This window comes from Bufo gargarizans, chromosome 10 (genome assembly GCF_014858855.1).
Source record: "Bufo gargarizans isolate SCDJY-AF-19 chromosome 10, ASM1485885v1, whole genome shotgun sequence".
Lineage (NCBI taxonomy): Eukaryota > Metazoa > Chordata > Amphibia > Anura > Bufonidae > Bufo > Bufo gargarizans.
In genome coordinates, this window is record NC_058089.1 from 120,235,212 (window position 1) to 120,263,160 (window position 27,949).

The following is a 27,949-nucleotide window of genomic DNA, read 5'->3' on the forward strand; positions in this document are numbered from 1 at the left end:
CCCACCCTCGGTGCACTTAAATGCTCATTTGTATATGTATTTAGAGGCCAATTTTTGCAGAATAAAGCAGCAGGTCACTAAGCGAAAGGCATCTTGACATTCAGTTAAGCTAGCCCTACAAGGCATAGTGCCTAGTTTAACAGGCATCAGATTCCCTTTTACTACCATATCTTTGTGGGGAGGGGGGATCCAAACAATAGATCCCACCTCCTTGCTGCTGTTGCAGTACCCTCTGATGCCACTAGGGCAGCATAAAGCAGCGGTCAATGGCACAGTGTCATGGACGGTGTACAGGAAATAAGGCAAAGCAACATGTATAAACGACTCGCTGGATCCAAAAACTAAGGAACCAAGGGAGACCCCTGCAGAAGACCTGGCACTTTCCCTGGCTGCTCAGCCTATGCAAAGATCCGAATGGTGGAGGTTTGCATATCCACGAACCTTGACTATAAAGCCCTGAGCACCCTACAATAGTGAGGGGACACGACCACCGGCTCCCTACACAAGATACGGAGGGAGTCAGGGTCACCTGGGATCCAGCAAACAGATATTAACAGATAAAGGTACACTTAGCTTTGAAGCAAACAGGAGGACAGATCAGCGTGCACACACACTCCAGGAAGTAATATAAGCCGCTCAGAAAAGCCTTCTGGGGAAGAATTTAAAGGGAAGCAATTAACACATGACAGCTGAGAGAGGCTGACGAGAGGAGGAGCTGAATACCACAACACAGAAATTCAAGGAGGAGGTTCTGAAAGGCCTCTGTCAGAGCTTCTCAGCTGTCTGGTTGTGACAGTACCCCTCCCTCTACGAGTGGACTCCGGACACTCAGAACCCACCTTCTCAGGATGGGACCTATGGAAAGCCCTGATGAGACGAGAAGCCTTAATGTCCGTCACTGGGACACACATCCTCTCCTCAGGACCATACCCCTCCCACTGAACAAGGTACTGAAGAGAACCGCGGACAAGACGAGAATCCACAATCCTAGATACCTGAAATTCAAGATTCCCATCAACCATAATCGGAGGAGGAGGCAAAGGCGAGGGTACAATGGGTTGAACATAAGGTTTCAATAAGGACTTATGAAAAACATTATGGATCTTCCAAGTCTGAGGAAGATCAAGACGGTATGCAACAGGATTGATGACAGACAGGATTTTGTAAGGCCCAATAAACCTAGGACCCAACTTCCAGGAGGGAACCTTCAATTTGATATTCTTGGTAGACAACCACACCAGATCACCAACATTCAGGTCCGGACCAAGCACACGTCTCTTATCAGCCACACGCTTATATCTCTCACTCATGCTCTTTAGATTATCTTGAATCTTTTGCCAAATAGATGACAAAGACGAGGAGAATCTGTCCTCATCAGGTAAACCAGAAGACCCCTCTCCCGAGAAAGTCCCAAACTGTGGATGAAACCCATATGCACCAAAAAATGGTGACTTATCAGAGGACTCCTGACGACGGTTATTTAAAGCAAACTCAGCAAGGGACAAAAAAGAACACCAATCCTCTTGATTCTCCGCCACAAAACAACGCAGATATGTCTCCAGATTCTGATTGACGCGCTCTGTCTGGCCATTCGACTGCGGGTGGAAAGCAGAAGAGAATGACAACCGAACCCCCAAGCGAGAACAGAAAGCCTTCCAGAATCTGGAAACAAACTGCGTGCCCCTATCAGAGACTATGTCTGAAGGAATACCGTGCAATTTGACAATGTGATCAACAAATGCCTGCGCCAGCGTCTTAGCATTGGGCAAACCAGGAAAAGGGATGAAATGCACCATTTTGCTAAAACGGTCCACCACCACCAGAATCACAGTCTTCCCCGAGGAACGAGGCAGGTCCGTGATAAAGTCCATGGACAGATGTGTCCAAGGACGGGAAGGAATGGGTAAGGGAAGGAGAGGACCTGATGGCCGTGAATGAGGGACTTTGGCACGAGCGCAAGTCTCGCAGGCTGCCACAAAACCCTCAACCGACTTACGAAGCGCAGGCCACCAGAATCTCCGAGCGATGAGATCCAGTGTGGCTCTTACCCCCGGGTGCCCAGCAAGGACCGTATCGTGGTGTTCTTTAAAAATCTTGTGTCTTAAAGCGAGAGGCACAAACAACCTCCCAGGAGGACAAAGATCAGGAGCCTCTGACTGGGCTGCCTGCACCTCTGCCTCCAATTCAGGAAAAGAGCAGAGACCACCACACCTTCAGCCAAAATGGGACCCGGGTCTTCAAAATTCCCGCCTCCCGGAAAACAACGTGACAGGGCATCTGCCTTCACATTCTTAACTCCAGGGCGGAACGTGACAACAAAATTAAACCTAGAAAAGAACAACGACCATCTGGCCTGTCTCGGGTTCAGACGCTTGGCTGACTCCAAGTAGGCCAGATTTTTATGGTCAGTAAATACGGTAATAGGGTGTCTGGCTCCCTCTAGCCAATGGCGCCATTCCTCAAAAGCCAACTTGATGGCCAACAATTCCCTATCTCCCACATCGTAATTTCTCTCTGCGGAGGAGAGTTTTCTTGAGAAAAAGGCACACGGTCGCCAATTGGCAGGAGAGGAACCCTGAGACAAGACCGCCCCCACACCCACCTCAGAAGCATCAATCTCAACTATGAAGGGTAACGAAACATCAGGTTGCACCAAGATGGGAGCGGAAGCAAAACTCTCCTTGATATCAGAAAAAGCCTTACGCGCCTCTACTGACTAAGAAGAAAAATCTACCCCCTTTCTGGTCATATCAGTGAGTGGTTTAACAATAGAAGAATAATTCAAAATGAACTTCCTGTAATAATTGGCAAAGCCCAAAAAACGCATCAGCGCCTTTTGATTCTCAGGAAGCTCCCACTCAAGCACAGCGCGGACCTTCTCGGGGTCCATGCGAAAACCAGAAGCGGAGAGAAGAAACCCCAGAAATTGAATTTCTGGAACCGCAAACACACATTTTTCCAGTTTCGCGTATAATTTATTCTCCCGCAGGATGAGCAAGACCTGACGTAAATGTTCCTTATGAGTTTTGAAATCGGGAGAAAAAATCAAAATGTCATCCAAATACACTAATACAAATTTTCCCATTAAATGATAAAAAATGCTGTTCACGAAATGCTGAAAAATGGCTGGGGCATTCATCAAACCAAAAGGCATAACCAAATTCTCAAAATGGCCCTCAGGGGTATTGAAGGCCGTCTTCCATTCGTCCCCTTCTCTGACCCTGACCAGGTTGTATGCCCCTCTTAAATCTAATTTGGAAAAGACTTTAGCCCCAACAACCTGGTTAAATAGGTCCGGGATCAGAGGAAGCGGATAAGGGTCACGAATTGTGATATTGTTCAGCTCCCTGAAATCCAGACAAGGTCTTAAAGAACCATCTTTTTTCTTAACAAAGAAAAAACCAGCGGCAACAGGTGACTTTGAGGGTCGTATGTGTCCCTTTCTCAGACTCTCAGAGATATAAGCACGCATAGCGATCCTCTCAGGTTGGGAAAGATTGTATAAACGAGATTTAGGCAGCTTGGCGTCTGGGATGAGATTAATAGGGCAATCGTACTCCCTGTGCGGGGGCAAGTCCTGAACTCCACTCTCAGAGAAGACATCCGAAAATTCAGAGAGAAAAGATGGTACAGTCTTAGTAGCAACCTCAGAAACAGATGTCGTGAGGCAATTCTCTCTGCAAAAGTCACTCCAACCATTTATTTGCCTCGCTTGCAATCAATGGTGGGGTTATGCTTAGTGAGCCAGGGTAGCCCCAACACCAGAGGGGTGGGCAAACCGCTAAGGACGAAACATGACACATCCTCAACATGAGCATCACTCACAATTAAACGGATATTGTGAACTATGCCCTTTAATGACTTCTGAGAAAGTGGAGCGGAATCGATAGCAAACACAGGAATATCCTTTCTCAAAGCGCACACCTGGAAACCATGAGTTATCGCAAAGTGATTATCAATGAGATTGACCGCTGCTCCACTATCCACAAAAATCTCACAAAAAATGTTCTTGCTCTCTAGCGCCACCCTAGCCGGCAGGACAAAACGGGAACTACAAGCAAACGGAAAACCTTCAATCTCCGCCTCAACCCTGCCAATAGTAACAGACGGAACATTTTTCAAAGATTTTTTCCTCTTTGTTTCTTTATTATACCCAGAGAACTGTCCTGAATCTCCTAGAGGGACAAATATTTGCCAAATGATTAATACCTCCACAACAAAAACAAACCCTCCCATGCGGGCTGAATCTTCTATTGTCAGAAGCAATCAACCCCAGCTGCATGGGCTCCTGCTCAGAAGGGGCTGACAGCGACTGAGACCCCTGCGCAGAGAATGGGACCGCTGCACAGTCCTGGGACCGAGTATGACAGGAAGGAGAGATCTCTCCTCTCTCTCTAAGACGCCTGTCAATACGAACGGCCTGAGACATAGCAGAGTCCAAAGAAATAGGCCTTTCATGAAAGGCGAATGCATCTTTCAATCCCTCTGAAAGACCATGGCAAAATTGACTTCGGAGTGCAGCATCATTCCAACCAGTATCAGCTGCCCATCTCCGAAATTCTGAGCAGTATATTTCTGCGGATTGTTTACCCTGGCATAAGAGACGTAGTCTAGACTCAGCCAAAGCAATACGATCCGGATCATCATATATCTGACCCAGGGCTAAAAAGAATTCATCCACTGAACGGAGGGGCCGTGCCCCCTCCGGCAGCGAAAAGACCCAGGACTGAGCGTTACCCCTGAGCAGCGATATAATGATCCCCACCCTCCGTTCCTCATCACCAGAATCATGGGGAAGAAGGCGAAAATGGAGTTTGCAAGCCTCTCTAAAACGCACAAAATTCTCACTACCCCCGTAGAACGTATCCGGGAGCGAGATCTTAGGCTCAGAACAAACTCCATAAACGCCAGCTGAACCGGTCACTTGAAGCTGAGAAAAAGTCCTGCGGAGATCAGCTACCTCCAATGAAAGACCCTGAAGGCGTTCAGCCAAAAGTGAAACCGGATCCATGCTTGAGACGGTTATGGCGGCTTATAATGTCATGGACGGTGTACAGGAAATAAGGCAAAGCAACATGTATAAACGACTCGCTGGATCCAAAAACTAAGGAACCAAGGGAGACCCCTGCAGAAGACCTGGCACTTTCCCTGGCTGCTCAGCCTATGCAAAGATCCGAATGGTGGAGGTTTGCATATCCACGAACCTTGACTATAAAGCCCTGAGCACCCTACAATAGTGAGGGGACACGACCACCGGCTCCCTACACAAGATACGGAGGGAGTCAGGGTCACCTGGGATCCAGCAAACAGATATTAACAGATAAAGGTACACTTAGCTTTGAAGCAAACAGGAGGACAGATCAGCATGCACACACACTCCAGGAAGTAATATAAGCCGCTCAGAAAAGCCTTCTGGGGAAGAATTTAAAGGGAAGCAATTAACACATAACAGCTGAGAGAGGCTGACGAGAGGAGGAGCTGAATACCACAACACAGAAATTCAAGGAGGAGGTTCTGAAAGGCCTCTGTCAGAGCTTCTCAGCTGTCTGGTTGTGACACACAGACAGCTAACATAGCCCTGGGGACCTTAGTGCCTAGTCCATGCTTACAGCTATGGACGTAGAGGAAGGGGTAATGGAAGGTATCTGTCACTGGCTTATCCACCAAAGTCACCAACATCAGAAAGTAGAGAGATAAACTTGTGCTTAATTACAAAAATTGTGAAAATGGTGCAATCAAAGAGGGTTTAATGTGCCCCCCCCAATTGCCCCTCCTGGGGAAGCAATCAAAAATTTGGTGTGTGCAGCCACCATTGCCTGTAAGATTGTTAGGCAGAGCCTAGACCTTCGACATTACTGATATGTATATCGCAAGAAAATAACGTACTTTGGCGATACTCTGTCATGAGATATCTATCCTATATGTGTCTATGTACGGCCACCTAGTGGTTGGGCTGTGAAGTGCAGTCTGTCAAGAACTGGACTCTTTAACTGAATTAGAGCTAAGGGGGTTACGCCAATTAAAAATCAGCCATCATATAGTCCATGACAATGTCTGACAAAGCTCAGGGGTGTGCCCTTTCTACTGCAGCTCTCTCTCTGTCACAGCTACCAACAGTAGCTAAGGCTGGTGGCAGTTGAAGAAGGGACTGAGCATGTGCGACCACCTTAGCAAAGTGGACAGAGACAGGAAAGAATAAAAAGCAGGTGGAGCTATACAGATAGATTTAATTGAATGATTCAGTGACTATACTATATTGTTAATTTCATGCAATTTCAAAAGTATTCACATCCAGGTGCTGGTTTAAAAAATGGAGAAGATTTTTTGTGGGACTACACCTCTGTATGTGCGGCCATACGGTGCCTCGTGCTGTCCTCTACTCAGGGGTGCACCTAGCCTTTCTGCTGCCTGAGTCGAAAACTGAAATGGCGCCCCTCTCTTCCATAATCCCAATTTCTTAGCCTAACCCCTTTGCCACAATGAAAATGCTCATTGCCCCTGGCCCTTCTGCTGCCCCCCCCATCTTTCCCATACCTGGTGACGCCTGAGGCGATCGCCTCACCTGGCCTCATTGGTGGTGCACCCCTGCCTCTACTAGCATTGCCTCCGTGTGGATCTGTATAATATTGGAGCCTCGTATTGGCACACTATGCCCCCACACCAGTATTTGGATGCTGGATTGCAAATCCATAAAATTGCAGTATCCTTAAGTCTTTAAGATGACCATAGGCATTAGATTAATATCGGCTGACCATCTGGATTACATGGGTGCCCCTGGAGGGCAGATGTTGGGGGAAAGAAGGGTTGAAATCCAACATGAACCATCTCTTTGTTCTCAGGGCAGATAAGCCTGCAGCCCCTTTCTCCCCCAATGCTATTGAGGACACATGCATGCTTGGTCTGGCTGAGCATGCATGTGTATGGGGGAGGACTAGCTGTCAGACGGGTGCTCTCTGAAATGCATGGTTGGCTTTCGACTTAAAGGCAATGGGAAAATGAATACATTGCCCATGAATTACTGCAGACGTGATGCCTTTCTCTCGCCTGGTATTTACTTCCATAAAACTGCAAGACGTCAATGTTTCGTAATGAAGTACAAATGACTGAGCCGGTCGGGAAAAAAAAATGGCTTTATCTGAGGATAATAAACCTTATTTCGAGTATTTATGCTGCTGAATAATGGAAAACCTCCACCAGCAGTAATTAAGTCACTAAACGGATTCAATTTGGCCGCATTATTAGGAAATATGACTCGGGTTGTGTGATAACTTGAGGATTTACGATAATTGACCCCCTTTTTTCTCGGGAATGATGCGTGAAAGCCATACCAATTAAACGGGAGTGAGCAGGACCTGGAGCGCTGTGTCTACATCCAGGGACATCACGGGAAGGATTTATCTCACTTCTGTCAGGGCCGTAAAGTGCTGAATTGCTAAGTAGCTCATTATAATGAGGCTGCAACATGTTAAATAGCTGGAGTTTGCCATAAACAATTGCGCAAGGATTCTTTCTGCTGAGACTTGGCATTTTTTGGTCATATAGATTCCTACATCTGTCCGGGAAACGCCTAGTAAAATAAATTTATAAGGTGAGTCAACAATCTGGTAGTCAACCTCTTTTCAATTTTGATCTTGTCTAGAAAGCCCAATTTTCATACCTTAGTGAAGTTAATAGAGAAGGTTGCCCATTCAGGACCCTCAACTATTAGCAAGGATGAGAAAAAAGGAGCGGATCTCATTCTCGGAGATGCATGTACTGTAGAGACAACTGACTGACTTCAATGAGAATCATGGTGGGACTGCAGGGAAACTGAAGATTTTCTACCAGGTTCTTCAACAGAATGCAGATGATTGCTAGGGGTCCCTGCAGTGTCATACTCTGTGATCATTGGTGTATGTTATAAGAAGGCTCTTCATGGGCAGGACCACCAGGAATAAAGGTGGTACACATGAGTAAGACAAGTGTCAATGTCAAGGAACAACACCTTGTTGCACTTATAGGTCATATGTTTAGAAAGCTCCTGCATTGTCTCCTTCTGGTTCTCCTAGATCTGGTCTTGTGTAGATTAGGTGCAATTGGAATAGGTGACAAGCAGACTTTAAGGGATTTTCCACCTTTTAGATATTGGTGACCTATCTACTGGATAGCTCATCAGTATCCGATTGGTGGGGTCTGACCACCTGGCACCCCAACTAATTAGTGCTTTGAAGCAGCTGCCAGCACCTGAAACGTAACAATTTAAGTGAAAGTCAAATATTGTGCAGGTGCAATTTTCTGGGGATGCGACTTGTCTGTGGTCTCCAGGAGCACAGTGGCTTGTACTGTCCATTCCTGAACTCTTTCCCACCAATTGCTTCAGTTTCTGGCTGGTTCTAACAGTCTACTGTTGATAAAGGCCAGAGCTGCTCCTCTTGTGGCTCTGTTTCTCCAGGTTCTAGCTCCCCCGAGCTAAACATCTGCTGTTTGCACACATGTGCCCACACTGGAACAGTATTCCCTGTCAACTTCATGCCTGGGCTGAATCTCCTTCCCTGGTCAGGAGTATATTACAGATACACATGCAGTAGCACACAAAGGCAAAAAGAGGATCCTTCTCTGACACTCTTTCAAATTAGTCTGAGGATAACTTCTTGGTTGTGAAGACCATTATTATATTTGTGTAAGGTAACACAATTTGAGTCTGACATTGTCTATGAGCACCACCTAAATAGACAATAAATGCCTGCATACATGGCTATAGTGGAGATCTGCATTACCTGTAGGACCATCTTATACCGACCTTTACATAGAATCTTGGAGAAGGCACTATGGGGTGGACCTGCAGGTCCATGCAACGCGGCATTGTAATGGGCACGAGTCTTAAAGTATTGTTATACAATGAAAATGTGGTAAGTTACAGGTAATAAGAATTGCACTTGCTAATTGTGGTGTTCTCGCGCTGTCATCTGGTAATCCAGAAATGCAGGCAGCAGTTCTGGACATAGCTTTGCCTGGAGCATCTGTAACTTTAAAGGAAAGTCATAGAGGAAAAAAACACATCTGATCAAACCAAGTAGGCAAAAGTCCAGATTTCCTTTATTTCAGCATTTCACAAATAAATTACAAGTTTCTTTGCAACCACATCATGAATCAAAAAATGCTTATTTACACCTCAGGAACAGCAAGCAGTTCAGCAACTAAGGCCTGGAATCGGTGTCAAAACTACATGTGCTTGGAAAAAATATTGACTGTTTTATTGTAAATTATATTAGACCGAAAATAAAAAGTTAAAAAAAGTTTCTCAGAATTTCCAGATTCCTTTAGTATGCCTTCTGACAAGGGAGGCAACCATTTTGTAAGTGTTTCCTATAAGAGAGGATTTATTAGTTACCTAAGGGATCCCCTAAAGAGGAAATGCAACCAAAGGTCATCTTCCAACATGTCATAGACATACGCTAGGCTAGAAGATCACCTTTTCAAATTCCTATAAGGTTGGACCTCCATTCAGCTACTGAGTTCCCAAACCCTTTTGGTGGTGCCAAGATGTTTCCAACACTGGAAATCTCAGACAGAATAATCTTAAGAAAGGTTCAAAATGTTGATTCAAATGTCAGAGATTTCTAGAATTCTCAGTCTCGCTGAAGGAATTTGGGCACTTTTAGAGATCCACATCCTTCTATTCTTGAAAGAGGTGATAGTCTGAGATTCAGGATTCCACCTAGGTGTGTCCATGATATGTCCGAAGATCATTTTCAGCTGGGTTTCATCTTTTGATATTGTGACTAATGAACCAATCAGTGGAATAGTTATTCAACACTAAATCATTGAATGCTGTCCACGTTAGGATAAGAAGACCAACAATGCCATATATCCAGAATAAGATGCCTTAGTTTCTCTACGGATCTAGGTTTTTCAGTTACAGACAAATGCAATTGCACAATTTTCAGATACAGGAATAAATTATGATCTTGTTCAACTGATGAGGAGGTGATGTCTAAAAGATTAATGAGAATCTAGTAACAACCTTACATTAGAACCAGGGAGGTTATACACCAATTGAAAACATAAAAAAAAAATCTGTAACCAAAATATCTAATCTAGATCAGGGCTGCAGGATTCACTGCCTTACCTATAAATGTTCTCAAGAAATAACTTTGGTAAATCCTAGTGGCTCTTACTTTATACAATCACCCCATCTGGCAAAAAACAACCTTGATAGCCTCTTGCCTTCCTATATCTCTAAGTAGCATTCGCACCTCTCTGTGTATTTCAACTTCTAAACATCTAGGTGGCCTCTTGGTGTTTGGAGATATGGTTGCATGGCTGGATAAAACAGCTACTACTAACAAGACTTTTTCATGACGACTTTTTTTTCTGGAAACTTCCTAAAATTCTCACATGCATTTTGTAATTAGGGGGTGCACAGGACCAGGGGGTGCACAGGACCAGCAATAGGGCATACCAAGTTGAGGAATATGACACCAGACTTGATTTGAACCATTCATTTGGTTTTTGCATCACAGTCAACTGGGAGAGAAAAGAAAATGCAAGTTTTATGGCGGATTATGGATTATGGAATATTAATTATTCTTGGGAAATAATAAGAAGTCTTAGATTGTCTTCTTTTGATAAGCAGAACTGTTGGTCGAAAAATCTCATTCTTGACCATGAACATGAACTAGAAGATGCCAAACACCCAGAACCTGTGGAACTTGCACTTTTTAATAGAAGACCATTGATTGGAGGATATCTGTCCCTTTACAATGGACTGATTCCAGTCAAGGTTCTGTTACTATGTATTTCACACACCATATTTACAAAATGAGGCCCAAAACTGAAATATGTTCCTAATTCCTCTACTGCACCCACCAGAAAAAAAAAAATGTACAAGAATATGTTTAACCATTCTGTGACCTCAATTGGTGCAATCCACAATGGGTCAATGTGCCCTAAAAAAAGCTATAACTTATCTGCTTTTATAGAAAAAAAATATAGGAATCATTAAACAGATGTGGATCATATTCCTCCCACATTCCTAACCTCCAAGTTTCTTGATCCTTGGGTACAAAATAACTCTGGGTTATCAAGATAGGGGCATGACCTCATGGGACAAATAGTGTTAATTGCGTGGATGTAGATAAAGTTTAGATAAATCTTTAACATCTAACAGTTCCGATAAATCTTTATCACAGTTTAAGAAAATGGAATGAGAAACATGTTGGTTTCTTGTATCCATTATGTTAGCAAGAATGATCCTACCGTGCTACTACTCCTTCTACTCTTTATGGGTGGTGTATGGCAAAAGAGAGGGTTGGCCAGTGGTCAAGGGTTGGAAACCATAGGTCTATATATCATGACATTAGTCTTGGTAGTTGCCATCAACTTAATGGTCTTCAAGACCACCGATGGATGGATCAGATCGAAGATGCTAGTGTTGAACCCATCATTGACAGGTCACGAGCCAAGAACCAGATCCTTTAAAGTGGAAAGACTGGCTCTTTGTAGAAATATTTTGCAACTCAACGGAAAGCATTGATGCATTCTTTCAAGTATTTGAAGAACACATTGTCCATTTCATATCTAACCGTCTCTAATGTGGATTGGACTGTGATTGGATTGTGTAACCCATTTTCCAAGAAAACCTAACAGACATTTATTCCAGTAGAAGGTTAACCATTCATTACAGCAAATTCTTTTCAGGTGCTTTATTTTAAGATTTAGCCAGCAATCTATAATACACTTTCTACGGGCACTTTGCCAAGATGCGACCTTTCCTCTCGGTGTGTCTTAACGCCATATTAAGCATGCCAGATGCTTTCAGCTTTTTTCACACCTTATGGCTATGGAACCTTTACTATATGTATTTTTTCTTTTTTTCATGAAGAATGCCTTATGTTATTTTACTTCTAGCCGTATTTGTTCTTTTTTCCTACTACCAGCTAACAGCGTGGGATAAATATTGTTTAAGCTTTCTGTAATTTTCTAAATACTCTATATTAATTGCAGAACTTTTTGAGATAGGAAAATATCCTGGATGCCTGGAGCCTCCCTTTCTCTTTTCTATGAGAATGTGGTAAGATCTTGCAATTGGCTCAGAGGTGTTCGTACATTTCAGAAAATCCAATTTCCAATTAGGTGGGGCTTTAGAATTTGGTTGTGTATGAACATAAATATAAGAATAAAAAAAATTTAAAACTCTGAAATTGTTTTTTTTAAAGGCATTTGGATAAACTGATTACAGTAGATTACAAACCATTAGTGATGCTTCTCTACTCTTTTACTGATTATCGTACTTGGAGCTCTACAGCTTAATATGTAAGAACATGAAAACTGATTTTGCCTAGCTTTTATCCTACTGTGTGACTCTTATTGGTTCTTTACCTTTAATTATTACTTTATTAGTTGTATGCAGTGAGTAAAGATGGGTCTACACGGGGCGATGCAGCGGCCGATAGTCAGGAAGGAAGCGTTCCTTCCCGGCAGTCGGCTTCTCGTTCAGTGAAGGAGACTGCACAATTACATGGTCTTTTTTGTGATCCCTCGTCCTGATACAGAATCATGGCTTTGCTGTTTAGACCACACAATCTGCCGCCCAGAGACTATGAATAAAGTGCCTGCACGAGCGGCAGGGTCACCCTATGAACTAGTATCGCTTGTTCATCGGGTGATTGGGGGCACATCCAGACGGGAAAATTGTCAGGAGATGGTGTGAGTTGAGTTAACCTTCATAGCCTGCTCCTCCTGTGCCAAATTCACAAGAAAAAGCTAAGATATGGAGAGTTGTTTGGAGGTAGGGCGATCTCCAACACAGTAGATTGTTCGGGGTGGTAGTCCTCTTACTGTCCACACCAGGTTGAGAGATAGAGAGGGAGGGCTCCCCAAATTATAATAGACCTGAAGACTTTACTGGAGGTATTGAACTTATACCCCTTACAAGCTCTTTTTTTGTTTGTTTTTTTCTTGTTCCAAATGAATAAACAGTAGCTTGTTAGGTTTGACTTATAAGTCGATGACATTGTGTGGCCTCTTCTTTTTAATCAAAGAAAGAGCAACAACTAATAACACCAAAGTCAGAGGTTAAGACAATAAACCCATAATGCACCTCCTCATCTCTCAGCTTCCTGGACCTGCTCCCATTCCAGGAATCTAGCTAGGTGGAGGATGTATCTTGACTGATCATTGCCAGGGGTATCAATAAGTCAACAGGCACAGAAACTGAGTGTTTTTGCCTGGGTGAAGGAAAGTCTAGCCTAGCTCTAAGGTCTTGAACTTGTTCCAATTTGAATGACATAAAAACAACAAAAAGAGCAATAAAGAAAAGCCATGACCTTGTTCTTCCCACCACTTCTATTAAAGAGCGCAGTCTCCAGCTACTGGGAGGATCCCAGTACAGACCAGTAATGTCTCCTGTAATGCAAATTCTAATAAATGCTGACCCCTTTTCCGGTCTGGTTTGCTGGACAGTCCTAGAAAAAAAATGGGACCATTAACTAGTATATAGATGTTGATGATGGCCAGAGGCACCTGTTTCTCACTACCTACAAAATAAAATAAAAGCTGAAGTCGATCCAGGCGGCAGACTCGCTTTGAGCTTTTCATTATAAAATATTCCACCTGCTGTATTCTATATATATATTATCATCTATTTTACAATTTTATAGATATTCAAATAGTAAACTGCGCTCGACAAACTCTACTTTTCCCCGAAGACACAATTGCATATTCTTATAACACCTTCTATGTCACAAGAGTGCACAGACCACTTAGAAATAACATTTTGCAGACCCTGAAGCACCAAGAAGAAGCCAGGCTCTTGGATATCCTCGCAGAGAAAGGCGTTGTTACGATGCAGGAAACTCATCGATGCAACATTTTGAAGCATGTACCATTAAGTGCAATCCCTTCCATTATGACCAACTGGTTTACTAGTACCATCGTCTTCTGCTAAGGAAGGGGTTAATACCCTCTAATTACTTCTGACAGGCTTACAATGTGTTTAAGTGGCATCTTATTACATTTTATTTGCAATGTGGATGTATCCTTAATGCGTTATTTCGCTGTCCCAGCTTTGCATTGCTGCCTTCTTGTCAACTACTGATTGGTAATCTTATTAACATGAACCCATTAAGGAATCCTTCGCTGTACTTCTCTAAAAGTGTTTCGGTTCAATGCACACAACATGCTGCCTCGAAACGCGTCGCTCGCAGCCTACGAGCTGCGTCTGGGTTTAGGGGAGGCAGTCTGTGTTAAAATGAAGCACACGTACACGCAAATCTGACAGACAAACTCTTTTAGGTTCGATAATCGGTACAACAATGTAAAAACAAACTGTGTGTAGGCGCCTATAGGATCAGTGTGTTCCGCCTCGAGCAGTAGTAGTCCTAACAATAGTCTCATCGTCTTTTCGGCAAAAAGAAGAAAAAAAATCTCGTAAGCACTGGTATCTCCGGCAGGGATCCGTTAATACAAAGAATGCAGAATCGTAGGCTGTCAAGGACTGGTGTACCATTTTATAGACTAATTGAGGTTGCAAATTAAAGAGTCTGGAGGAACTGAGGCCTGATCTTGAAGGAACTGTATACTGCAATCTTCGGATAAACATTTTTTTTTTTTTTACTTTCCCCTCTTCGTGTTTCCATGGCGATGTGATAGCCAGTGTTGAAAGTTCCCGGTGCTCACAGACCTATATGAAACCAGAATAAAAAAATGAAAAAAATGACTTGTTATTAAAGATGAAAAGCCTCGAAGTGAATATTTCATAGGTAACAATGTCATTTATCAGCATCGGGCAAGAATGAATTGAATTCAGGCTGCATTTAATCTGAGCCCCGGCAAGAGGTATGAGGTTACATACGAAGATTGTCTTTTCTAGTGGAGAGAAGGGTCGGAACCTTCTCAATGGCAAGTCTGAAGAAATAATGGGGAAGACCTATATAACCTTTACAAGTTAACAGTTGACGTCTTATTGGTTTTGACCAGATCCACATTTAGCACTAGGCATCGTGGGTCCAGAGCCTAGGGCAGCAGCCGCTTAAAATAAAAAATATGCATATCCTTTTTTTTTTTAACCCCTACACTGCTTCCCTTTTTGGGTTAGGGCGAAGGTTGTGGGACACACAGTATGGAGATAAAAGGAGAAGATGCTATCTCTGCTCAAGGAGGTGCCACTAATAACATAGGAAACCAGAGCTTCCACGCTTGGTGTTTGAAACTATAGAAGGACAGCTACATTCTCTAGTTTATTGATTGGGCAGTGTTGTTGATGCACCATATGAATTGTACTGCTTGGATTTGATATGGTACACCAAAAAGTGAGAGAGGTTATCAGTCAACCTACTATCAGCCCTGGTTGAAAGGACAATTCTACTATTCATAATTTCAGGTCTTTGAGCAGCTTGTGTAATGAACAGTCCCACCTAAATAGTATTTATACACATACAAGTAAATGTCCAAGTGTAAATTGTGGGAGATTTGAGACCACCAAATGTTTTTTTCTTCAGGCTTCTGCTTTGTGCTTAGATTTGCCAATCAAGTTCTGAATAGGAACATCTCCAGATGGGACAGATCTTCTGCTTTGGCAATAAGCTCTATTAGTTCCTTCCTATTTATGTTTGGGGGAAGAGAAGTGATATGCTCTGGGCATCAAAAGTTGGTTTATAGAACAGTTGCTATGTCTTACTCCCCCTTACCTGAAGGGAAAAGAGCCTAACTAGAGGAAGTCTAGTCTCAAGATAAGTGCAAAGAAGTCAACCCATTACATTATGTGGGTTCTTTTTGGAGAATCAATGTCTCTTTTAGAAAACAGAATCAGAGACAGACAGAATAATAGCTTTACATCAGTCATTCTGTCTATACTCTGGAGGGAGAACCGAACCTTGATTTTGGTGGGACTGGCCAACCATCTAATGTGTATGGAGAAATACTGGTATGCCCTTGATGACGGATGTAGGGGGAAAGATGGGTTGGACATGAGTTGGGCAGAAGTGTCTTTCAGGATTTACTCTTCCCTCTCCCTTTTCCACAGCCAAGCTAAGCATGCAAGCAGGGGCGGATTGGCCATAGACCCTACAGTGAAATTTCCCAGTGGGCCAAAGCCCCAGGGGCCACCCAAGTCCTCCTCTCTACCGCTGACTGGGTACACAATGAGCTCTCAACAATAACAGTAATTGACGCTGTGAGAATCAGGTACCTATGTACCCAGCCAGAGACTGCACATGCCCTCCCGAATTTAACTGCTGTAGCCTGCACCTCACCTTCTAAGCCCACTGTTCCATAGACAACTGGAGAAGGAGGACAGAAGATAATGGTAGCTATTGATGGCCACCATAGAGGGCCAGCTTTTGGGGCAGTATATTGAGCACTACACTGTGTTATTTGGTTCTGATGGGATGGTATTTTGCACTATGGTATTGTTGACCCTGCCTACTTGTGTTTCCACGCCCTGCCTACAGAATGGGGCCACTTAAATTTTTTTTGCCAGGGCCACTTTAAGTTCCCAGTCCGCCTCTGCATGCAAGTGTATGAGGTGTCAGAATAGTTGTCAGCCAACAACATTCTAAGTTATGTAGCCATTTTTACCTTTCAGGCGAGGTAATGATTGATAAGGGATCTTTCAAAAGCCGGTGGAGCACATTGCCGACATCCTACAAGAAGGGGTTTGTATTTTGTAGGTTGTATGGGTAAAAGGTCCAGAGACACAAAGGGGGTAATTTTTTTAATCTGAAATACGCCTAAATTAGGCACATTTCAGGTGCAGACTTTTCCTCGATCACGCCAGGTCTAAATAAGTGGGGGTGGCATGGGCGGGAAAGGGGACACGCCGGCAGGCCCGTCTAATTTATCATTTTATACGCCTGTTTTACGAGTAGAAAAAGGTCTAAATGTGAGACACCAAGGAAGCTGTCCTACATTTAGAACTGGCGCTGGATGTGCCGAAGTTATGGAGAGGCCGGCGTCTCTTCATAACTCTGTGGATCCACCACCAGCTATAGGCCTTTATTAAGACCAGCGTCTAAAACGCTGGTCTTAATAAATGTGCCCCAAAGACACTACTGGGTCCCATCCATGAAGTTGTCCAGTCATGCTGGATGTTCTGTCTGTAAAATTTCACTAAAGTATTGATAATATCTGCCATGTTTAGCTATAACCTAATGCATCAGGTAAGTACCCTCTGCCCATTGCTCAGAGGCACCGCTATATCATATATTGATCACTCAACGCTTCTCCCAAAAATATATGGATTTCTGTTCCCAAATGTGTGACTTTAACTGTAACCAGTAAATCATCACGGATTGAATGCAAATATTCAGACCTACTGTGGTGAGAATAGACCTGGTTAAAGTCTTGCAGACATTAAATCCCTGACACATTTGTTCGTAACGCAATGGCTGGTGAATATCATGACTCAAGTGTGCACAGTCGGGGGTCTCGAGTTGAAACACATTAGGTAAAAATAAAACTGTCATTGAATAAATACCTTATGCAAAATCCGAGTAACCATTGTGTCAGCTACCGTGGAGTCGTGATGGGATAAAAGGCAAAGTAGTCACTGTTAGATAAATATGTGTAATTGAAGTGATTTTATACAACTTGTGCTGCACCTGAGGGGAGGGAATGCCGCCTGAGTAAGTAGGAGATATTTTGGTCTTGGGGGGGGGGGGGGGGGGCAGAAGAGTTTTCAAAGGGATGGTGGACGTTGCTAGGAATCACTTGAGTGATGTAGCTCCGTGATTTGAGGTAGTGGTGGAGATATGGCATCAGTTGACCCATGTTGAGGAAAAGGATTGTGATTTGGAGAAGAGAAGGGAAAAAAGAGGGATTAAAATTGGAGAAGAATAAAAAGAAGGGATGGGAAAAATTTTTAAAATTGTTTCGGGTCCGATTCCAACAAATTGGTCAAAGAATTAGATTTGGGTCTGAATTGATTCTACCTGAATCAAAAGTTCTCCAATTGGCCTAAAAATTTGTGTTGGACACCCTGAGGTTCTCCTAGGACATATTTGTTACTCTCTTGGCCCTTTTTTTCAAATTTTCTGCTCTCAAATAATGTAAGAATGACACTATATAACTCATAACTGACAGTGGTAACATAGCATGTTCAAAAACACACTGTGTCCTAAGATGTCATGCTTTTAATATTTTTTTTTATGTTGCAAAGATTGTCCCATATTGGGGGCAGAAGCCTGGTAGTGTTTATATACACACAGGATAGTATCAGAAGAGGTAGTAGCTTGATCTAAAACAAAAATGTATACATACATGCCCTAGTATCTGAAGAAGCAGTATACTTAAAGGGGTTGTCTCATTTCAGCAAGTAACATTTATCATGTAGAGATGGTTAATATAAGGCACTTACTAATGTATTGTTATTATCCATATTGCTTCCTTTGCTGGCTGGATTTATTTTTCCATCACATTATACACTTCTCCTTTCCATGGTATGGTTACGACCACCCTGCAATCCAGCAGTGGTGGTCGTGCTTGCAAACTATAAGAAAAAGTGCTGGCCGCTCTGGTGGCCAGGACCGCAAGAGCGCACACAGGCTGGTGCTTTTTCCTATAGCGTGCAAGAATGACCATCACTGATGGATTGGAGGGTGGTCGTAACCATGGAAACAAGAAGTGTATAATGTAATGGAAAAATGAATCCAGCCAGCAAAGGAGGCAATATGGAGAACCACAATACATTAGTAAGTGCCTTGTATTAACTGTGTCCACATAGTAAATGCTACTTGCTGATGTGAGAGGACCCATCTTTAAATGATAGAAAATTGCAACATTTTTTTGGGGTAAAAAAATATGGGCCCCATTAAACATTCCCTTGCTGAGACCACACTCTACACTGGTATTGATGCACTAAAATGTGCTTAATTGGGCACTTATAGATCTTGAAAAAATTGCAACAGGTTTTAGGAAAGAAAAAGATGCAATTGCGCAGCGCACACAGTGAAATCTATGCTGCTGTCGATGCTGGGAAGTATGCATATAAAACACTTATGAGCCGTAGAAGCTTTGCAAGACGTTTTTGGACTAAAGAGGCTGGCTCATGTTCAGAAAAAAGAGTACTGTCTCTTTATATGATATTTGGGCAGTGAGTGCAACACATGAAGAAACACAACTGCCTATATGGTGTGCCTAATGATGATAAAACCAAGCAATTTATTCTACCTAAATATAGGTTCTTCACAATCCCTACACTGTCCCTGCGAGATCCTAAAATAGCTGTGTGTCTAATCGATGTCTGTCAGAGACATGGCAGACAAGTCCCATCACATCAGTGACTGAGCTCATAATGGCGTCAGAGCTAGCACAGAGCCTAGTAGACCAGCCAATATCCTACCTCCTGATTGGCTGTCAGGCTGACTGCAAAGTAGCTTGACGGTCTCCACCAAGTGTCATGTGATCCTCCATGTTCATCTTCCCTGCCCTGTTTCCATCGCTAGCATTAACGATTCGTCCAAAACTTTGGATTCGTTTCGAAGAGTTTTTGTAAAATTGGTGAAAACCCAATTCTTTTGGAATCCATTCGCTCATCTCTATGAGGGAGTAAGAATGGGCTGGCGTAGACTGTAATGGCCACAACCTGGATTTTACAAGCTTTGATCAAGCGTTTTGGGCAGGTTGAGGCTAGAACCCACCATGAGAACAGAGGCAAGGAAGCAACTGAGGTTCTGAAGCTCCCATCTCTGATCACCAAGCTAGTTGGGTTCTAGTCTAGTAGTAGTAGTGCTCAACTCAACTATACCCAAAGAAAGACACCAAAGTGTAAATCCCTGCCACATGCTCCACCACCTCAAAAGGCTTCACACAGTGTATCAGTGGTGTCTAGAGTATCCCTGGTTCATCTTGCACAAGGACCCACTGGCGTTTACATGGGGCATCTTGGAAACAATTTACAACAAAACTATAATGAAGATTTTTTTTGGCTTCCAACAAGCAGAACAATCTATCTCTATTCCCTGTATCTCCCGCTGCCGAGGAGGATAATTAACAGTAATTAATTCAATAAAGCATTTGAAATGAAGGTCATTTGATGACAGAACGTGCCTTGTTCAGAGAACTGCACTTTGTGCTCGGGGACGTCTTATTAATTGGATGGTGAATAAAAAGTTCTTGTTTTCCTCCTGAGAGATGGTGATGGGGTTAACTGGGAAGCAGAGTTCTTGGATCTGTCCTGATTCTGGTGTTAATTGACAGGTTGAAGATTCAGTAGAGAAGGACGCCGGTCTGGTATACACCTTCACATACATAGAGCACAATGCATTATGGGGGCCTTAGAAGTGACATTTGACTCCATTTGAGGGCCCCAATTACTCCATGTCAAGCTTGCTTTAGAGTGGTGCTTCCATAGCTATAATGGAGGTTGACTTTGCTTGTGTGGCCACCTCTTTTGGGACATGGCATCGACGTGCTTGGAAATCTTGGGAACCTAATCCAATAATTATGTCTGAATCAAAATGAAATGGGTTGTTCAACTAGTAAGTACACTTAGCTAAACTTAGGTAGAGAAGGGGGGGTTTGTACTTAAACTCTGAAAGTCCCGACGTTCCAGCACCATGGCTCCCAACCTCCGCTATTTCCAGTCCTCTCTCTGAACTAGAAGTAATGACCTGACTTTACATTCATGTGACTGCTGCATCCAATAACTGGCCTCAGCCGTCACATGTGCAAAAAGGACACATCACTGCAGAGGCTCAGCGGTCACATGCCTGTAATGATTATTTTTCGGTTGGAAATACGTACAGTACAGACCAAAAGTTTGGACACACCTTCTCATTCAAAGAGTTTTCTTTATTTTCATGACTATGAAGGCATCAAAACTATGAATTAACACATGTGGAATTATATACATAACAAACAAGTGTGAAACAACTGAAAATATGTAATATTCTAGGTTCTTCAAAGTAGCCGCCTTTTGCTTTGATTACTGCTTTGCACACTCTTGGCATTCTCTTGATGAGCTTCAAGAGGTAGTCACCTGAAATGGTTTTCACTTCACAGGTGTGCCCTGTCAGGTTTAATAAGTGGGATTTCTTGCCTTATAAATGGGGTTGGGACCATCAGTTGCGTTGTGGAGAAGTCAGGTGGATACATAGCTGATAGTCCTACTGAATAGACTGATAGAATTTGCATTATGGCAAGAAAAAAGCAGCTAACAGTCTATTCAGTAGGACTATCAGCTTTGTATCCACCTGACTTCTCCTCAACGCAACTGATGGTCCCAACCCCATTTATAAGGCAAGAAATCCCACTTATTAAACCTGACAGGGCACACCTGTGAAGTGAAAACCATTTCAGGTGACTACCTCTTGAAGCTCATCAAGAGAATGCCAAGAGTGTGCAAAGCAGTAATCAAAGCAAAAGGTGGCTACTCTGAAGAACCTAGAATATTACATATTTTCAGTTGTTTCACACTTTTTTGTTATGTATATAATTCCACATGTGTTAATTCATAGTTTTGATGCCTTCAGTGTGAATCTACAATTTTCATAGTCATGAAAATAAAGAAAACTCTTTGAATTAGAAGTACTGTATATGCATAAAAAGTACAGGAACACTTTGTTCTCTCGGTAGACGTTTGTTGGGACCTTGATAAGAGTCTTTCTAGATGGGACAATGCCAGGCCATAACCAGTGCCGATAACTCAAGTAGACCAGCACTCCTTTCAATAGCCTTCACATCGGCTGATGGAAACTACACAGGGAATGAATGATCGTCAGTACGATCGCTTGTCCCTTATGCAGTTACGTTGTATCAGCGGCAACTGCCCTGTTTTTCTTGTCTGTACGAAAGATCTGATCATCTGACAAACACAACCACTGCTCTGTTTACACTGGTCGATAATCTGGTATGAGCGCTCCTATGACTGCTCATCTGACTGATCATTGGCCCATTGACAAAGGTCTTAAAGGGATTGTCCATGATTAGAGAAACAAGTCCTCTTTCTTAAAGATACAGCTGCCACTAAGCAAACAATGCAATGGGGACCCCAGAGATATAGCGGCATGAATTTCGACTGCATGTGCACCTGCGGGATATGGATACAGTTGAATACAATGGTGAAGCAGGGAGCCGCCAGCGTCCTGTCCCACTATTCATTCTGTGACTGGCGGTGTTGGGGGACACAGAAAGGTGGACTGTATTGTGTTGGGGTCACATAAGTGGCACCATATTGTGTTGAGGGAACCATATTGTGCTGGGGGAATACCAGTGGGCATTATACTGTGGTCGGGGAACATATGGGGCATTTTTCTGTGTTGGGGCACATAAGTGGGCATTGTATTATATAGGGGGGCATCTAAAAAGTCACTGTAATAGAGGTGCAATGGGGTGGAGTTTAGCCCTGCTATGGGGCAAAGTTTAGCAGCACTACAGGGCAGAGTCAAAGAGTCCGGGGCTCCCAGACATTACTTAGGCTAGGGGCCCAAGAGGCACTGAATCCGTCCCTGTCCATCCGTAGTGGTATTGCAGCTCAGATTAAGTGAATGAGGTTGGGCTGCAATAACACTCGTAGCCTGTGGACAAAAGTGGCGCTGTTTTTGAAAAGAAAGCATCTATGTTGATCCAATTCTGGAAAATCCCTTCAAGTGTCCATTCTGGGCCTGGATTTTTTAAGGAAGGTTGGATTGGGCCTGCTAAGCCTTTCCCCTCCAGTACAGGACGTCTGTATAGCCCTCGGTAGGGATGAGCAAAGTTATGAAAAATTTTATTCAGTCGCTTCGCCGAATTTTGCAGGAAAATTCAATTTGTGGCGAATTACTTTGTCACAAAGCGCATTCCTTTGTATGTAGCGGGTGCAGTTACGGGGAACGGTGATCCCTACTGCCCCCCCCCATCCCCCGTCATTGAACCCCTCAGATGCCACCTTCATCACTGAGCGCGGCATCTGAGGCTACCATTTTGGCCTTTCAGGGGCTAATCAGGTAAAAAAAAAAAGAAAATAAAATACTCTCCTTATCCATTTGTTGCATAGAGGCCGTCGCGGCCATCTTGATGATCACACCGCACAAAATCTTGTACGGTCGCGTTATGACATCATCATGTCATCACGCTAGCTGGCTGTGGTGATATCATCACGGATGACATTACTGTGCCTGCCCAGCGCTCCGGCATGATGATGTCATACGTCACCCCGCGCAAGATTTCACACGGTTTCTGCTATCAAGATGGTCACAAACACCTTGTCGCGAGCAAATGGATGAGTGGAGTATGTTTTTTTTTTTTTTTATGAAGATACTATGAGGCGCCAGGAAGTTCAGCTTTGCGCTGAATCACATTTTTCCGGAAATTCGGATCAAATTCAATTCATTTCGCTTTGATTGGCTCCGGTGTTTCCGGGCATAAAAGGTCTGCAACGAATGTAGATGGTGTCCAAGGAATAATCTGACCCCATGATGCCCTGTCCTGTGGGGCTGATGTTTAGGTCAGGAGACCTAACGCCCACGCACTTTACCTGTACATACTGAAAAGTGCCGCCACTCTTTATTCTGCATGAAATAACGCCATGCTTGGACCCCTGTGAAGTGTCATTGTCAAGCGAGCCCCCACATGAGCGATCCTGACAAGGGCTCCATCTATACAAACATTACCTACTGCGACCGTTTACAGGAGACGGAGCGCTCGGCTCCTTGTCCAGATTACTATGTGCTCGCACTATTGTGCGGTATAATGGTACTTCGGAACAATGACACATATATTTGTTTCTCCCTTATTTTTCCGTCGTCAACAGGCGCATTAAGAGCCTCTGAAGTGCGCTCTACATCATGCATGGATGTGTCAGTACTTGAAAATAATTGCTAAGTGGCAAAGTGAGCAACAAATTTAGGAAAAATATTACTTTCTCTCCACAGAGCGGTAATTCACATGGTTGGCGCTGCCTAAAAGCCCGGATTGTAAGACGCTGACACCGTTGTGTTAGGAGTAGAATAATGACTAACAAATGAATATCTTCGACAGAAAACTTTTCAACCAGTTGGAAACAATCTAAAGAAACGTTACATTTGCCATCAAGCAAATCAGTTAGAACGGGATAAGTAATTCAAATGTATTACAATGTATCCATTGCTTTCATTAAAGTTTTTTTTTCCCCCAGAAATAAAATACTAATGACCTGTCCTTGGGATGACATCAATTTCTGGTCAGTGGGACGGCCCACCAGACTTGATCACTACAGCCTGTTCCTAGGCCAGTGACATGGACCTGAGCTGCAATACCAAGCACAGCCACTGTACACTATACGGCGCTGTGCTGGGTTAGCTGTGAGGAGGCCGCAGCACTCGCCCAAGCACCGCAACCTCTTCAAACAGCTAATTGGTGGTGGTGCCAGGAGTCTGACCCATATTAATCAGAAATTGATCAGTTTGCGACATTTGTTCAACTTTTTAATTTCTTAAATTTGACATTAACAGAACTAGCCACATCCACATTTCAATATTGGGGTTGAGTGGTGTAAGATCACAAATGTTTGCACAACTAAGCCTGCTTTTAGAGGCCAGAGTTCTGGAGTGCAGAATCCCCCCTATCATGTCTTATATTCCAGTGACAAAGCTCTATATGATAATAGGAATAGTAAGAGTGGTAGATGATGAGTTGTACACGGGTGGAGAGAGAACACAGTGCAACCAGTCAGAATGGCGGAAATGACGGCAGCAGAAGACGATTAATTGTGCAGGGGTGGAGAGAAAGAACTGTGTAACCAATCAGATGTTAGGAATGATGACAGAAGAGGATGAGTTGTGCAGGGGTGGAGACAGAACATCGTGTAACCAATCAGATGATAGGAATGATGACAGCAGAAGAGGATGAGTTGTGCAGGGGTGGAGACAGAACACTGTGTAACCAATCAGATGATAGGAATGATGACAGCAGAAGAGGATGAGTTGTGCAGGGGTGGAGACAGAACCCTGTATAACCAATCAGATGATAGGAATGACGACAGCAGAAGATCAGTTGTGCAGGGGTGGAGACAGAACATCGTGTAACCAATCAGATGATAGGAATGATGACAGCAGAAGAGGATGAGTTGTGCAGGGGTGGAGACAGAACACAGTGTAACCAATCAGATGATAGGAATGACAACAGCAGAAGAGGATGAGTTGTGCAGGGGTGGAGACAGAACCCTGTATAACCAATCAGATGATAGGAATGACGACAGCAGAAGAGGATGAGTTGTGCATGGGGTGGAGACAGAACACTGTGCAACCAATCAGATGCTAGGAATGATGACAGCAGAAGATCAGTTGTGCAGGGGTGGAAACAGAACACTGTGTAACCAATCAGATGATAGGAATGATAACAGCAGAAGATTTGTGTAAAATAGCAACGTGTTTCAGGGCTGGACCAACCTCTTCCTCAGGTATCACACAAAAACTGTAGCAGAGGGGCTTTTGGATCTACTCAGGCATCCAGACCCTGGTGTGGCGGCTACCTCTGCACCTTCTATAGCTACAACCCTGGTAAGCAGAATGGAACATGTGATTGATTTGCTATGTGGTCATCATCCTTGACTGTAAAATGACTTGAACCAAATCCACTATCTACAGGTAGATCAGGGAGAACAGAACTGCGGCCCATGCCTGGGCATATTGTCTGGTAAGGTATAACCCAATCTACATAATATGCTGTCGAGCACAAGTGCTCAGACTGAATGGCGGCAGCGGTTTTTGAAGCAAGCCTGGCAAGAAGATAAATGTATTTTACTGGAGCGGAATATCTTTGATGGAAGGTACTTGGCTAATGTCTGTGCCGTTTCTCCTATACCGCTATAGAGTGAAAATTCAATTTATATTAATGAATCTGCACAAGAGCCACTTACACTCTCACCAGTTGTCTTGTGCTTCTTTTGATGTCAGAACTTCTGAAATTTACTCCACAGTTCGAACATCAAAAGAATACAGATCAGCACTAAAAGGCCTTCAAAGGCTCCTAAATAAACGTAGACCTCCTGGTTTTAGCAATAAGGAAAATAAGTTGCTCCTCCTGGGTGCCTGGAGACATGAAGCTCTTCTGAGTTTATAATGGTGGATAGCTGAATCCTATACTTAACCCCATCAGGTCTTCAGCTCCCTCCTTCTAAGGTCTTCATCATGACAGTCCATGCTAAAGATTTTATCATCCTTCAAGCTGACCACACATGGTGGTGTCTCCGTAGCAAGTCCCCCCAATGCTCATCAATGGCGGAGCAGTGGTCCGATCCAGATTTTCCTGATGTTGGATGATCACATTGTGACTTGGGATCACTAGAAGTGTCCTTCAGGTGGCTACACGTGGTGCAGTTCCTGGCCTGACATGGGATCAGAAATGTATCCCCCATCTTATAGAGTGGTGGCTGATGACTAAGAGGTGCAATCTCTTTATGATCGGTGGAGGTCTCATCGTCGGTCCTGAGAATGAAAGGGATATGTGCCAGGGTAGGAGATTGCAACAGGTCCCATTGCGTGTGGGTGCCCAGGCCACGGCTGGGCAGGGACAACCAGCTATACCAGCAGTGTGGCCCCTTTTTTCTCAGGATCAGTAGGAGTCCCATAGGTCGGACCACCATCTTCATAGAGTGATGCTGTATCCTAGCAATATGCTCTTACTTTTTAAGATATTAAATATTTAACATTTTTCAAACCAACGCCTTGTAATTGCATGTAATTAAAAATGTAGCCATTGTTATTCCAAAAAATCTCTCATTATAGCTCCACCTGCTGTTTGTTCCTTTCCGTATTTACCTGTCCACAAGTGAGGTGGTCGGACATGCTCAGTTCCATCCTTCAACTGCCACCAGGCGTATCTACTGTTAGAAGCTGTGACAGTTATAGAGAGAGAGAGCTGCAGCAGAAAGTACACCCTCATGAGCTGTGATAGAGAGAGCTGCAGCAGAAAGGACCTGCTCCTTAAGTGGTGATAGAGAGAGAGAGAGCTGCAGCAGAAAGTACACCCTCATGAGCTGTTAAAGAGAGAGCTGCAGCAGAAAGGACCTGCTCCTTAAGTGGTGATAGAGAGAGAGAGAGAGAGAGAGAGCTGCAGCAGAAAGTACACCCCCATGAGCTATGGAAGAGAGAGCTACAGAGATCCAGTAGAAAGGACATCCCCTGAGCTGTGATAAAGAGAGAGCTGCAGCAGAAAATACATGTCTCCCGAGCTGTGATAGAGAGAGAGAGAGAGATTCGGCTGAAAGGACACACCACTTGAGTTGTGATAGAGAGGGTTTCAGCAGAAAGGATATTCCCCCACAGCTTTGATAGAGAGCTGCAGCATAAAGGAAAAGCTTCCTGAGCTGTCATAGGTAGAGAGATGCAGAAGAAAGGACACACCTCCTACGATGTGATAGGGAGAGAGCTGCAGCGGAAAGGACACGCCTCCTAAGCTGTGATAGGGAGAGAGCTGCAGCTGAAAAGATACGCCTCCTGATCTGTGATAGGGAGAGAGCTGCAGCGGAAAGGAAATGCCTCCTAAGCTGTGATAGGGAGAGAGCTGCAGCGGAAAGGAAATGCCTCCTAAGCTGTGATAGGGAGAGAGCTGCAGCAGAAAGGAAACACCTCCTAAGCTGTGATAGGGAGAGAGCTGCAGCAGAAAGGACACTCCTCCTAAGCTGTGATAGGGAGAGAGCTGCAGCAGAAAGGACACGTCTCCTAAGCTGTGATAGGGAGGGAGCTGCAGCTGAAAAGATACACCTCCTGAGCTGTGATAGGGAGAGAGCTGCAGCGGAAAGGAAACGCCTCCTAAGCTGTGATAGGGAGAGAGCTGCAGCGGAAAGGACACGCCTCCTAAGCTGTGCTAGGGAGAGAGTAGCAGCAGAAACTTAACGCCTCTTGAGTTGTCAGCTCATATTTATTTCAAATAAATCTAGCAGAGCAATGAATGAGAAGATCTCTGGATCCATGTGAGGTACAGCGCTGGTTCTAGCTTTGTTAGAGATTGTCATGTTCTATAGGATGTCTGATTTTCATGTTTTTACATTAATTCTGGAATAACCCCTTTAGGT

The 27,949-nt window shown here is 43.8% G+C and overlaps 1 protein-coding gene across 1 annotated transcript in view; it reads right to left on the reverse strand.

Annotated features, from left to right (window-relative positions):
- Positions 1–9,053: 9,053 nt before the first annotated feature.
- Positions 9,054–27,949, reverse strand: part of CDH13 (cadherin 13) — a 258,261-nt gene continuing 239,365 nt past the window's right edge. The window contains exon 9 of the mRNA XM_044270012.1: positions 9,054–14,662. Within this exon, the coding sequence (XP_044125947.1) occupies positions 14,655–14,662 (8 nt within the window). The 3' untranslated portion in view covers positions 9,054–14,654. The remainder of the gene's footprint in view (positions 14,663–27,949) is intronic.